This window comes from Callospermophilus lateralis, chromosome 1 (genome assembly GCF_048772815.1).
Source record: "Callospermophilus lateralis isolate mCalLat2 chromosome 1, mCalLat2.hap1, whole genome shotgun sequence".
In the NCBI taxonomy this organism is placed as follows: domain Eukaryota; kingdom Metazoa; phylum Chordata; class Mammalia; order Rodentia; family Sciuridae; genus Callospermophilus; species Callospermophilus lateralis.
In genome coordinates this window covers 221,903,507-221,917,842 of record NC_135305.1, presented here as the reverse complement: position 1 = coordinate 221,917,842, position 14,336 = coordinate 221,903,507, and the positions used below count along the sequence as shown (strand labels likewise).

General features: G+C 63.9%; 1 protein-coding gene across 3 annotated transcripts in view; it reads left to right on the top strand.

Annotated features, from left to right (window-relative positions):
* Positions 1-14,336, top strand: part of Kdm4b (lysine demethylase 4B) — a 111,855-nt gene that overhangs the window by 62,918 nt on the left and 34,601 nt on the right. For 2 of the 3 annotated variants that reach the window (XM_076851117.2, XM_076851108.2), the window contains exons 8-9: positions 3,737-3,840; positions 7,890-8,027. In XM_076851117.2, coding sequence (XP_076707232.2) covers positions 3,737-3,840; positions 7,890-8,027 — 242 coding nt within the window. Of the gene's footprint in view, positions 1-3,736; positions 3,841-7,889; positions 8,028-12,165; positions 12,367-14,336 lie in introns of those variants that run through there. The other variant, XM_076851125.2, reaches the window with a different exon arrangement.

Below are 14,336 nucleotides of genomic sequence, written 5' to 3'. Positions count from 1 at the left end.
TGTGGGTTCTGGTCGGGAACCGCCATGTGCTTCAGGACACTGGTGTCCTGTTCCCCATGTTCTCTCCCTGGGGACCAGATCCATATCCCACAGTGTGTGGTCTCCGTGTCTGTCGTACCTGAGGTCCAGGCCTGGCCGCGCTCCTGCGGGCTGGGAGGACAGTGTGTTCTTGTGGCCTCACTGTGCCTGCGCCTCGCCAGCTCTTTAGTTGCGAGTCTGGTTGGGCTGGCCGCCCCTGGCCTGTGCAGTGCTGCCAGGCCATGTGCCATGTCCTCCTGGGGCCAGCTGTGCTGGGCTCCCTCTGCGGATGTCCTATCGCCCACCCCTGGCCTCATTCATACCTTCTCTGGGGACTCGGAGCCAGAGCACTTGTCTGAGGGGCTCCTGGTTTGGGGTGCCTGGCTGGCTCAGCACCAAGCCCCGCGGCCCTGCTGCCCAGGAGCCTGGTCCCCCGGGAACTCCCTGCCACGGGGCCTGCTCTCCTGCCCAACACCAGCCCAAGCTGCCCGCTGTCGCGTGGCTCCGCAGAGCCTGGGCCGTCCAGTCTTACCCTGCCTGTTGGGCCATGGAGCTGGCACCCACTGATGTGTCAGCAAGTGGAGGTTCTGGAGGCTGGGATTTCAAGGTCAGGGCTCCAGCAGAGCTGGCGCCTGGTGAGGGCTGCCCCTCGCAGGCGGTCCCTGCTGTGTGTCCTCTGTGGCAGGGACTCCCTCCCTCCGTGAGACCTGATCACCACCCTTTGTGCCCCCCCTCGGGTGGGAGTTCCGGCCCCAGGTGCAGCGAGCCCAGCTGCTGCAGCCCCTCTCTCTGGTCCTGCCCTGTGAGCACCCGCCTCAGCACAGCCACCAACTCTGCTGACCCAGCAGGTGGCCTTGGGGCCACGTGGGAGCAACCTGGGGCACAGGAGAGTGAGGGACAACGAGAACCCTCTGCTCTGGGAGCTGCCTGGACATCATGAGGGCCCTCAGCGCCTCAGCAACCTGACCCCCGCTGCTGCCCTCTGTCCCCTTCTCTCCTTTGGCACAAAGACACCCTGCTCATGCCGTCTCCTGCTCCCACTGGCTTTGGGCGTCGGAGGAGCAGCCGGTCTTCCCCAGCAGTGGGCGCCCTGTCCTGGAGGTGGCACGTGGCGTTTGTTGACCTTGGGAGATGCACTTGAGATGCAGGGGCTTCCTGGGGCAGGTGGGCCGGGTGCCCTCCCCGGAGTGGCTGCCTGGCGTCCTGTAGGCACCTGGACCTCCCTGGGGGTGGCCACACCTGGTCCCAGCAGCGTGTGCCTCTAGCTGGGCTTCTGCAGTGAGGCCCAGCCACAGCAGAGGGCCAGCCACTGGGCATCCCAGGGCTGTGACAGAGGACAAAGAAGACCATCTTCCCGTTGCATTTTAGCAAGATGTCACTCAGGGCGTCCGGTGTGTCCCTGTGGCATGGGTCTCCTCTTGTGCTGCTGCTCGCTGGCCTCAAAGAGCCCAGCTCCCAGCTCTGGAGGTTGTAGCCTTTAGTCCAGGGAAGCAGGCTGGCCTCCCGAGGCCCCGGGGACAGCCCAAGGCCCCCTCCTCCAGTCCAGAGCCGGCATGCGGCGTCGGCTCTCCTGCCTCCTCCCGTGAGGACCCCGGGGTCTCCCTGTGGGCTCACAGAGGGAAGGACCTAAGTGGCGAGCTCAGGCACTGTGGTGACCAGGTCACCGCGCCCCCGGCCCTGCCCACAGCTTCTCTCCTCTGCGTTTGGATCACATCTAGACCAGTCGCGGCGCCCCAGCTCCTCTCTGGCTGCCTTTTGTGTTACAGAGCTGCAGGCCGACCAGGCGAGCGGGGACAAGCAGAGGGTCCTGTGGCCTGGGCAGTCTTGGCGGGCACACGCCCTTCCCACTCTGTGCAGCCGAGCCACCACCTGGGGCAAGCTGTGTGTCCTGTACAGGGCTTGGCAGGGCCTGTGGGGAGCCAAGGCCGCTCTGTGGGGGCTCCCCACACGGGTCCTTGAAGAGTGGAGGCTCAGCTGCCCAGAACTTGGGGCAGGCCTTGGCCAGGGAGGGTCGGAGACAAGGAGCACAGGCCTGTCAGATGCCAGCGTCTCCTGGCTGCCTGGCTTGGGACCCTGCCAGGGTCCTGGGCTGTGTCACGGGCTCGGTGGTGGAGGGGGTGAAGTGGGTGTGTGACTAACCTGGAGAATGAGGGCCTGGCTCTGCGGGGAGGGCTGGGGAAGCGCTGGGGAGAGCATTAATGCATCGGCGCATTATTGGTGCTAATCACTTAAAATGTGCGCTTTTATCAGAGCTTTAATGAGCGCCACTTAAAGCACGCATTAAAAAGAGGAACTGCGGGCGGCCACAGCAGTGGCGGGCAGCAGTGGCAGGCAGTAATTCTCATTAAAATGGCGAGGAGGAGGGGCTGGTCCAGGGAGCGTCACACCTTCCAGAACTGCCATTGTGTCAGTGCAGGTGTGGTGACGAGCCTCTGCCAGCGCCAGGGTCTCCTCTGACCATGTACCCCCGGGTGTGTGCTGGCCAAGAGACCAGGGTCCCAGGTCCAGGCCGGTGATGGCTGCAGGTCCATCCTGGAGGCAGTGGACACCCGGGGGCTGTGCCTGCCACCGCCATGACCTCCTTCCTTCCTGCCCTTTGATCTGAATGGCGCCTGGTCTCCCCTCGTGGGGACAGTGGCTGGGATGGAAAGACCAGCACCGTGCAGACCCCTGGGATGAGGGACCGGCTTTGGCCTGGCCCTCCCTGCCCCCCGCTCTGCCTACCTCCTTGGCCTCTTCATCCTCCGTTTGTCAGGAGCAGAGCAGGAAGTGCCTGAGCAGGGAGGGGCCTGTCCCCACGTGCTGCCCACCCTGGCTCGGGGCTGCGTGCCGGCTCTAGGAAGTGTGCCGAGCCCACGAGAGAGCTGGCCTTCCTTGGTGCTGTCCCTCCTGCAGTGGGAACTGTGTGCTCCACCTGAGGCGTGGCCAGCTGGGCCATGGCCAGGACCTGCTGTCTGGAGGCACGGGACTCCCTTTCCCTGAGCCACAGTGCAGGTGTGGTGCTGAGCCTCGGCCAGAGGGGAGCCTGGGAGTCTCTGGGAAGTGGTTGGGAGCGGCTGGTGCCCGTGGGGCGATGCTGGGTCCTGACTGAACGTGACCTTGGTCAGCAGGAAGCCTCCGAGCAGGAACTAGACCACCCCTTTCCTGTGGCGGGAGAGTGAGGCGGGTGGCAGTGAGCTCCCCTCCCTGGGTCTGGAGGCTGAGGGTGGCTCTGTCTGGTTCCCTCGTCTGCTCAGCAGGGAGATGTGGGCCGGGCCAGGGCCTCAGGACCCCGTGTGCCCCAGGGTCTCCTGGGGCCGGGTCAGGTTGGTTGCTGGAGGAATCCTGTGAGAGCTGCTCTGTCCACCCCGGGCCTCGCCTGGCTCTGCAGTACTGGCCCGGAAGGGGGGGCCATACCCCTTTTGCCCTCTGGCTGCACTCTCAGGTCCTCTCCACGTGACAGTGGCACAGCAGATTTCATCCAGGAAGAGCCCCAAGCGTGGGACCCAGTGTGTGCCGGGCCACACCTGTCACATGAGTGGCTCTGTCCTTCCCTCTGGCTATCCCTGTTGGTCTGCTGCCCGCAGGGCCCCTGCATCCCCTCAGCAGAGCCCCGTGCCACATGTGGGTCCTGCAGCTGTGGCCCTGGGCCCTGTGGCCTGACCGTGGCCTCTCGGGTGCGTGGCACCCAGCTCAGCACGCTCACCCGGCCCCACTCACCCTGGTCTCTCCCGCCCAGGATTCTTCCCCGGGAGCTCTCAGGGCTGTGACGCCTTCCTGCGGCACAAGATGACGCTCATCTCGCCCATCATCCTGAAGAAGTACGGGATCCCCTTCAGTCGGGTGCGTATGGGCTGGCAGGCGCCCACGTGGGGAGGGGCCAGGGCCTAGGCCCAGTGGCCGCCAATGGCCAAGGAGATAGGATCTTGACCCTGAGAAGGTTGAGGGGAGGCAAGTTGTCCTTGAGGTTGGCCTCTAAGCCCTGCTGGCGGTGAGGTGGGGGGGTTGTGAATCAAGTGAGGTCCCCAGTGTGGCCCCTGGTCCCTTAGCAGGGCTACAGGGGGTCAGGTGCAAAACGGGAAGGGTGGGACCTGCTACAGAGGACCGAGGGCAGACCCCTCCCAGCCTCAGGTGCCTTTTCTCAGGCTGCACCTTGTCTGGGCCCCATAGAGTGGCCGCCTCAGCCCGCCTTGGAGAGGATGCACACAGGCTTAGAGACGAAAGGGCTGGCTCCCTGCAGCCTGTGTTCCAAGGCTGCACATCCTCGCAGGGGGCTGAGGGACGAGGTGTCAGGTGGGACTGTGGTGTGCAGGAGGTAGTGGGTGGTGAGAGAGCAGCTCTCTAGGCACCCAGATGACAGGCCACCTCAGTCAGGCCTGGGAGTTCTGGTGTCCCCAGGGGAGCATGGATTGCACCTGGCCTGAAGGTCCAGCCAACGGGCATTCAGGACAGGCCTTTGTGGGCAGGAAGTCCCCAGGTCATCCAAGTGGGAGGCTGGAGCCTTCCAAGCCCGGAGGACGGGCGGGGAGAAGAGCCTCTGGAGCCTGGTTCTGAGGGGCTCTGTGAAGAGCCTGCACGGAGCTCAGCACACGGGGGTGGGGTGGCCCCTGAAGCCCAGTTGCAGGCTGCAGCATCAGCTGGGACCGTGTGCTGCGGGGGCATGGCCCAGGGACGGTGCCCCGGCCGGGGCGTGCAGGATGGCGGGAGCGTCTGAGGACGCAGGCTCCTGTTCCTGCTTCTCCTTTTTGTCGTGGCCTCAACTGAGTCACTACCAGGAAACCAGTCGAGGACGCTGTGCCCAGGGAAGGGAGAGGTGTGGTCTAGACGGCAGTTTGTGACCTGCCAACACCACAGCCGCTCCCTTGCTCCCGGCTCGGTGGCCCGGATATGGCCTGTGGGGCCCGGGGTCTGTGCCCGTCCAGCTGGCAGGAGCAGCCCCTCCCAAGTGACCCATGAGCCACGAGCACCCTTTTCTGAGAGCAGCGTGGTCCCCCGTCTGAATTCCTGGCCCTCTTCAAACGAGTCGCTCCCCGCACTCCCCTTATAAATCTTTGTAACGGTGTTTACTTCTAGAAGGAAAAGCAGATCGATGGTAGAGGCTTTTAATGATTAAAAGTGTGTGTTTCTGTAACCTGCCTCCGACTGCCTCGTTCATCCTGCAAGAGCCCCGGAGACCTGGCCCCAGGTTCCCTGTAGGACCAGCAGCCGGGCCGGCGCCCCTCCCCACTGACCCCTGCTGCTCGGCCTGCCCATCACCAGAACGCCCCTGATCCATTGTCAGGAGTTGCTGACAGCAGCGACGTGCAGGGCAGGCTTCTAGGCTGGTGCACCACAGGGATGTGGAGGTTTTGATAGGAACGTGGCCTTCTCGTCGTTCCAGCCAGCGTGTCCTATCCCAGGCCTCAGTCAAGCGAGGGCTTGTCAGGATAGATGAGGCCCCAGTGTCCACCTGAGCCTGGTCCCTCATGTCCAGGCTTTACATTGGTGTCACAGGCTCCCAGCTGTGCCCCAGAAGGCCTGAGTCTGTAGCTCCCTGTGTGTGCTGCATGGTGAACCTGCAGGCCTGGTTGTCCACCACGCCAGGGCAGCCTCTGGAGAGCAGAGCGTCCCGCCTGGGGTCAGAGGGAGAGACAGCAGGGGCTTTCTGGATCAGCTCCAGCGGGCTGGGAAATCAGTACTAGGGATTGGACCCAGGGCCTTTCACCACTGAGCCCCATCCCTGGCACTTTTTTACATTTTATTTAGAGACAGGCTCTCACTGAAGTGCTGAGGCTGGCTTTGAACTCATGACCCTCCCGCCTCAGCCTCTCGAGCCGCTGGGATTAGAGATGTGGCCACCCGCTTGGCCATTAATTTCATTTTTTAATAAAGTTCCAAGCCCTATTTCGCCGGGAGCTCCAAGTGAGGTGACAGAGGCAGTCCTGGAGATCTTGGCTATGTGGGTGCTTGTGGGGCCTTGGGGACGCAGGCATGTCCCCCTCCCTGATTCCTGCCAACACTCCACCCTGCTGCGTGAGGCTGTCACTTGGACAGAAATTTTAAACTATGGCTTAATGCACACTGACTCCCTTGATTGGTGTAATTAATTATTTGAAAGAAAAATATTACAGTTCTCCAGGATGGGCGCTTCCCAGGCCGCAGGGTCTTGATTGATGTTTGATGCGGCGGCTGCTCCTGGCAGGGGAGCCCCTCTCCACCACCCCAGCCCCGAGCCTTGGACTCCTTGCTGGTTACGCATGCAGCCCTCTCTGCTCCTCTCTGGGGGACAAGTGAGGTGAACGGCCTGAGAACACCCACAAGCCCACTCGCGAGAGCGAGAGGACAAGCCCCCTGTGCAAACAGGGAAGCCCCCGTGCAAACAGGGCTAGGGCTGGAGGGACCCGTGAGGACCCGCAGGCCAGCAGACACGTCGGCCTCGGCGCTGCGGATGCACCTGCGTGGCCACAGTGGCCACGGGTGCTGGAGAGCCCTGGGCGGCCCTCTCCAGGAAGCGCAGCCCTGGGCCCACAATGCCCTCCCATGCCCACTTCTGCAGAGAGACCCACGTCTGCAGGGAGCCTCACACAGGGACCTTCCTGGTGGCTTCCTCACAGGAGCCTGAAGCTGGAAATGGCCCACACGGCCATCGGCAGGGAAAGGCTGGACAGCAGCGACGCATCCTCATGACCGGCTCCACTCGGGAGGGAAGGCTCTCCTGGCATCCAGGAGCCAGCACGACCCTGCCTGGCCCCTCATAACCTGCCTGGCACCTTGACCCTGCCTGCCACCTCGGCTTGGCGCGTGCGCCTTGAGAGCCAGCGGGCCTGAGTGGCAAGAACACGCATGGGTGGGCCTGCCTGCAGGGTGCTGGGCAGCCGTCCTGCCCTGGCTGCCGGAAGGGTATGGGTGTGTACCACCCTCTGCTTGTGCCACGTGGCGTACTGCGTGCAGATAGACTCGGGGTCCGCCAATGGACCCCTCAGTCGCCTCCACTCCCGAGCCTCGGTGCCTGTCTGAGGCGCACCCAGCAGCCCTCCTCGGCAGCGGGAGCCGTCTCCACCATTGCCTGTTGCCGTCTTTCTGAGCATCCCCTTCCCAAGCGCTTCATCAGCAGCAGATGGGTCGGTGGTGGTCTGACGTCCCCGTCCTGGGAGGGGAAGGTGGCCTGGTGTGGGCTGACCCCCCGACTGTCTGGCAGCCCCCACCTCCAGGCCTCAGGAGGCTGTTCTGGAAGCCTGGGGTCTGGGTCACTGTGGCCCCCGCCCGCCCCACTCAGGCCAGCCTTTTAGCTGGGTCTCTCTTAAATGGCCCTTCTGTCCAGGCCCCGCACGCTGGTTTCTGTGGTCTCCGCAGCCTCATGCTGGGCCATGTGAGGCATGACGGGAGATTCTGTGGCCCATCAGTGGCTTTCTGTAGGCCGTCTCCTGGCATGTGGGCTGCATACCTGGCCACTCCTTGTACAGGGACCGGACGCTGTCCTGCAGGTGCCCTGTCCCTTTTCAGCACCCTGCCAATCCACCAGCACTTTCTCTCCGCTTGAGCCTGACCCCGTGGGGATACCTGGCTGTGCCACAGCCTCCTCTGAGGCCAGCCCTGCCTGCCCGGGCTTCAGCCTGAGTGCCCAGTCACAGAGCCAGTGGCGTCCTGGAAGGTGCTGCAGAGCAGGGCTGGCCAGCCACGCGAGCGACAGTGGTGGTAGCAGAGCAGTGGCCCTGCCCTCAGGGAGCTGGGCAGGCGACTCGGGCGACAGGGCTCCCCAACTCTGCGGAACCCCGCTAGCTCCTGGGGTGCCCTTCTGAGCCCTGTCTCCTGCTGTGCTCGGCGTGGTGACTCGTGGTGGCTCCTGGTGTCCTTGGTTCCTCCCCCTTGGCCTGCCCCTTCTCCCCCTCTCACCTGTCCACTTTGTCCCGCAGATCACGCAGGAGGCCGGCGAGTTCATGATCACGTTCCCCTACGGCTACCACGCGGGCTTCAACCACGGCTTCAACTGCGCAGAGTCCACCAACTTTGCCACCCTGCGGTGGATTGATTACGGCAAAGTTGCCACTCAGGTGGGTCCTACAGATGCCGTGCACGGGCCTCGCAGAGTAGGAAGTGGCCCGACTTGCCTCTGCCACGGGGCCCGGGGCCCCTGGGGCAGCTGCTCACCCAGGCTCAGCGTCTGGGGTCCTGAGCAAGCTCATGCCTCTCTCCTGGTGGACGGGGAGTGGTGGGGGGGGGTGGAGGAGGCCTGCAGTGGCCCGGGGCTAGGTTCCAGCATGTCCTCTCTGGCTGCCTGGTCTGGTGGCCCTGGTGCGGCTGTCCCCTGTTGTTCTGCTCGTCTGGGGTCCAAATGGGGAGTTCTTTCCTGGCAGTGAGTGGTTCTCTGGAGGGCTGGGGGCTGAGGAGTGTCCACTTCGGCCTCTGCCTTCCCATCCCTGGTGGGCCCTCCAGGGGCTGCTCTGGGCAGTGGTCAGGACCGCCCCCACCCCTCTTGCTGGCTTGGTGAAGAACAAGTTCAGTGGTTTCCCGTGGTCACCTGCCCTCCTGTCCAGCACTGACATTGGCCAGTAGGCGGGACGTCTGAACCAAGTGCTTATCCCAGAGCCTCCTCGACCTTTGGCTACTGTCACACCTGGTCTCCCTCAACCCTGTGTGCACCGTTGGTATGGCACTTACAGGCTAGAGGGTGTGCGGGCCACCCTGGGACGCCCCCAGGGCTGTGCTGAGGGGTGGGCCTCGGGGTCCAGATGCCATCGGGCTGAAAGGAGCTTGTGAGCACCAGGTCTCAGACTGACAGGAGCCATGGGAGGGAGAGCAGGGGATGTTGGCTTGGCCCCTCCCAGGACACCCCTGCGGGCTGCCGGTGCCTATCCCAGCAGCACCCAGGAAGCCGTGCGCTCTTTCCGGGCCTGGCCCAGGCGTTGGGAGAGGCCCCTCTCTTCCTGGGCCCCGCACTGCAGAGTTGGTGTGGCCACTCTGCCCAGGCAGGAGCCAAGGGCAGGCCTGCCCCCTGCAGCCTCCAAGTGCAGGGCCCAGAGGAGCCAGAACTGGGCCAAACTGGATTCCCCCCAGATCTAGATAGGGGGGCCGTGAGGAGAGGTCAGAGGCGAGACCCAGATGCCACGCCATTCCCGAGACCTCAGGTCTTTGCCAGTGAGGCTCTGGCACTGCACTGACCAGTGTGCCTGCCGCAGGTTCTGGGACTAGGATGACAGCCACGCCTGTCATCAAGAGCTACTTCGGAGTCTGAGGCAGGAGGACCACAAGTTCAAGGCCAGCCTCAGCAACTCAGTGAGACCTGCCCCAAAATAAAAAGTAAAAAGGGCTGAGGGTGTAGCTCAGTGGTTGAGTACCCTGGGTTCAACCCCAGATCCAAAACGGTACACAGCTCCTAAAGCCTTGCACATGCTCCTCCCGCTGCACATCGCCCGCCTGGTGTGTGTGGACATATCAGGTTGACCAGAACGTGTCCCTGGAGGAAGCCGCCCTTTCTTTGCTCTCAGCATGGTAGTAGAGACAGCAGCGCTGCAGCCAGGCCCTCGTGTTTGCGCGGGCAGTGCTGCTCTGCACGAAGGGGCCTCTCTTTATCTTTCTCGCGTGTTTTGTAGTTTGGGGTTTTCTGTTTGTATTTTTGGGGTTTTTTGGCACTGCTGGAGATGAAACCCAGGGCCTCGCACATGCTGGGTAGGTGCTCCACCACGAGTGGCCCCCACTGGGGTGCGGGACCTAAAGGAGAGGGGCCTGTAGTGAGGAGGCCTGCCGCAGGCTCCCGGGCGGGCTCAGGCTAGTCTTTGTGAGGGAGACCAGGAGGCAGGATTCCTCTTTTGCTCCAAAGGAGCAAACACGTCAGGGCTGTGGTTCTGTGGACGGGGAGTTTAGCTGTGCGCGTGGCTGCGGGGGCACCTTGGTGGCCAGGACCGTCTGAGCCGTGGCTGGCCTAAAACAGATTGAGCTGTGTGCCGGGCTCGTGCTGTCTGGAGGTGCCATCAGAGCCCCGATATTAAAAGCAATTTTGGATTCATCCATGTGTTCACAAACAAGTGACATTTGGGAAGTGCGGCTGAGACGGGGCCTCCACACTTACATTGTCAGGCGGTGTAGCGTGAAATTACTGAGTGCGCAGAGTGCAGCGCTCCGAGCAAGCCAGGGGCTGGAGGCGCGTCCAGGTGCTGCGCCCCTACCAGCCCAGCTGTGCCCACCCCTGCCCGGCCACCCCTGGTAGGGCCAGGCCCATAGAGGAGGGGAGGTGTCCATGGCCTGGAACGCTGGCTCTCGCCCTTCTACTGGGGACCGGGCTCCTTGCTGCCTGGGCCTGCTGGGTGGGAGGTGGCAGGGGCCACTGCAGAAGCAGGGGCGAGAGGCAGGGAGCCCCTGGGGCTGTGGCGGGCCCGGGACTGCAGCCGTGCTGCAGGGCAGGAGGCCTGGCCTCACCTCCTACATCTCCTGTGGCCAGGGACCCTGCACCAGCTCGTCCCCGACTCACCAGGGGCGGCACCCTGCCCTGCCTCCTGGAGGCTGTCCTCCTTGTTGGTTGGCCCCTCTCCAGCCTCCAGGCCCCCAGCTCATCCTTGCCTGTCCTTCCTTCTCCACTGTCCTGAGCTGACTGGCTTTTGTCCACTGAGGTATTTGGTCAGGGCTTGTGGCCGGAGCCCAGGCCAGGCCCAGCTGGCCGGCTTCCTCCAGGGTGGAGTGGACCGAGCTCCTTCTACTTGTGGATTGGGAGGGGCATCCGAAGACCACGGCCATGAAGTTACACAGGGCTCAGATCTTACGTCACCAGGGGAACGTCCCAGGACAGCTCGCCGCCCGTCCTGTGGTCCATGCCGTGAACACACCTGCTGGTCCTCCAGCTCCAGGGCAGCGGTTCCCACAGAGACCGCCCAGCCGCGAGCCCATAGCACACGTGCTCTGGCCCTCCCAGAGGGAGTCTGCAGCCCTGACCTGGAGGCCCCTGGGCCGGGCCCTGACCCCGCCTGCCAGTCCTGGCACTTTGTGCTCACAGCCCCAGGCCTTCTGCTAGAGGTGCTGACCCTGACCCCTCTGCAGGTACCCAAGCTGACCCTGCTGCCTGTGGAGGTCTCAGATGGGCCTGGGACTCGGTGTGAGTGCCCGGCAGGCCAACCTGGATGTGGTGCGTGCTGCCACTGCCTGTTGCACACCCCAGACTGGCCGACGGTGATGGGGGTTGACCCATGCAAGTGGGTCCCCAGGGGTCCTCCTGGCCAGAAAGCTCCAGAGAAGGGCACCCCTGGGTGGCGGTGAACCTCACAGCCCTGCCGGAGCCCTGGCTGGCTCATCTGGCTGGCCGTGTGGACGGGCAGCTATAGCCCTTCCTACTCTGGCTGAATCAGGGCCGGACAGCCAGGAGGGCCAGGCCAGCGCTGGAGGCACAGACGTGGATCAGCTGCTCACCGTGCAGGGTGTTGAGCCACACTCAGGGTCAGGGGCCCCTCGCTGGGCGCTCTTCCTGTCCTAGCAGCCGTGCGGGTCTGAGCCCTCCCTGCCTGTGCCTGGGAGCCCAGGTCTATCCCTGGGTTGTTCACAAGGGAGGGAGCCAGGGTCCTTGTGCTGGGACGGCCCCACAGTCTCAGCAGGCCACTCCCCAGGATCCAGGGACTGGGTAGCACCCGCCTAAGGGCCCACTGCCGCCAGGTGAGAGCCACAGAGCAGGAGGCAGTGGTCCGGCCTCCAGAGAGGCAGCCCCAGCTAGTGCATCCTGTCAGCGCCCAGCAGCTCCTGGGAAGCCCACCCTAAGGTGACAGTGCCTTCCAGCCAGTAGCAGGACACTGCCTGGCCTCATCCACAGCAGGGATCAGTAGCAGGAAATTGCCACACCCCTGACCCCATGGCGAGTCCCAAGGAGAAACACTCTCAGCCCCGGGCGGAGCACGCAGTGGGACCCCACAGTCCTGAGGGGACTCAGGCTGCAGGAGACGAGGTGTGGCCCCTGAAGGGGGCTGGGGCAGGAGGATGGCAGGAGGATGGCAGGAGGATGGCGGGAGGATGGCAGGAGGATGGCAGGAGGATGGCAGGAGGATGGCAGGAGGATGGCAGGAGGATGGCAGGAGGATGGCAGGAGGCATTCATGTCCTTGAGATGAGGGTGGGGGCTCTGCTGCCAGTCTTGCCCGCCAGCTAGTGGGGGACTGAACAGGCACATGGGGGAGACACAGTCACACCAGCTCTGCCTCCCACTTGGCCCGAGCAGGAGCCAGGTGACAGTTGCAGCGTGGAGGGACCTGAGGACCTCGTGCTCAGCAAGAGCCGGACACACGGCCACAGCGTGTGACTCAGCGACAGGAGACATCCCGGACAGGAGAGCCCAGAGGTGGGACCTGCAGGTGCAGGACTCGTGGGGCCGAGCTCCTGTGGGTGGTGGGAGTGGGGTACAGGTGCTGGTGTGGGGCTGCGCGGGTCACTGGCTCGTACTCCCAACGCAGGACACTTCCATCGTCTGTGGATTAATTGACTCAGTAAACCTTGGAAAATCCTGACCATTGTATTTTTAAAGATATGATTTAAGAAATCTTAAGTCCTGGTTAGCTCTCGCTAGGCCGAGAATGTCCACCTGGTAGGAGACAGGCAGGCGCAGGCTGTCCAGAGGGGCCTCTTCACGGGGTGTGGGCGGTCTCGGCCAGGAGGCCACGCTGCCCCGCAGAGAGCAGCAGGCACCTGGGCACTGCCACGAGGGTGGCCAGCCCCACCTCAGCGCGGTGTCTTCACCCACAGGGCTGGGGAAGGGTCAGGAAGTCCAGGCCCAGAGCCCTGGAGTCCTGGTGTGGGGTCTGCTGAGACCCTCCGGCAGGCTTCCCAGAAGGCCGCTGCCATCAGCTACATCGACCACAGCCATCTCTCGATCTCGGCTCTTTCTCTGGGACAGGGACACGCCTGCCTTGCTAGTTACAGTAGTGGAAAATGTACGTGTGTGGCCCAGTCCTGGATTGGGCGGCCACAGAAGGGTCGTCCCCAGAGGTTTCCTGTCATTCTGGGTGTGGAGAGCTGGGCGGGGCACCCTGAGGCTGGTGGGATGTGAACACCCGTGGGAGCCACAGGTCTTTTAGCTGTGATCTCCTTACAGCCAAGGCAGGGCTGCTGGGGAGAGTGGCCCCAGGGCTGGCACTCTGTCTCTGAGTGCCTCAGTAAGTCCCCAGCCATCCCTGGGAGGCTCCTGCTCTTGCGCCTGGTGGGAGTGTTTTACAGTGGAGTTAAGACCCCCACCCATCCAGATCCACCCCAGCCTGCCCTCCCTCTGGGGGGGCTGCCCGCCCGCCCTGCCCAGCGCTGCCCTATGCAAGGGGCCTGCCCTGTGCAAGGGGCCTGGACTGAGCTCTGGGCTGGCTCCTGGGCTGGCCGTGCCCACTGGGGACTTAGCCCCGACCAAGCCACTCATGCTGCCCTGAGCGCCTGTCCTCCTGTGGCTGGGGCCCCAGAGCTCTGCCTATTTGCCTGGTGACATTGTCCCCAGGGGCAAGATGACCTCTCTCAGACTCAGTGAAGCTAGTGCCTGGGAGAGGTCTTTGCAGGGACAGAGGAGAGGAGAGGAGAGGAGTCCTGCTGGGTCACATCCATGGGCCTGTTGCTCCCTGGTGGCCCCACCTGGCTCAGTGGGCGGCCACAGCCCCCTGTGTGCCGCCCTGATTCCCGGAGCACTGTTCCCTGGCACATGCGCAAACGGCGGGCTTTGTAGTGGGGTTCTAATGGGGCACCAAAAGGGTGTTCCTGCTCATTCAAGGACAGTGTGCACGCCTGGCCGACCCCGCCTGAGCGTGAGCCAGTCCTGCAAAACCACACACTGCCTTAGGCTGGCTCTGCTGGGCCAGGGCTGCCGCTGCGGGTGGCACTGAGGAGACAAGGGTCTTGTCAGGAGCTGGGGTCTTGTCCACCCGCTAGGTGGAGAGCGAGTGGGGTAGGGCCTGACTGGCGCGGCCAGGGACTCCCGCACTTGGCTGCTCTTCTGCAGCATCGAGGTCACTGCCTGCTGGGCCCACAGCCCCGCAGCCTCTGCACTCCACGGCCAGCAGGGAGGACCTCAGCTGAGTTTGAGATGAGGAAGGGACTCAGATCCTGGGAGGCGGCCCCTCTGCACCCTACACCCAGGCTGGAGGCAGCTGGCACCTGGGTGGGGCGCCAGCAGGAGCCGGGCAGGGAGCAGGCTCCGCAGCCTGGGGTGCCCTGAACTCAATTACTGTGAAATGGGAGCGAATTGCTTGCGCTCTGAGGACTGTGGTTCCTCTGCTCTGGGTGATCAACCACAGCCAGGGGGCAGCAGAGGGGGTAGGGGCGGGCAGAGCAGGCCTGGGCGGGGCTGCAGATCCCCTGATTGACGGCCTTGCAGGCCCATGCGCCTGGTGTGCTGTGTGCTGTCCTGCCTGGACCTTC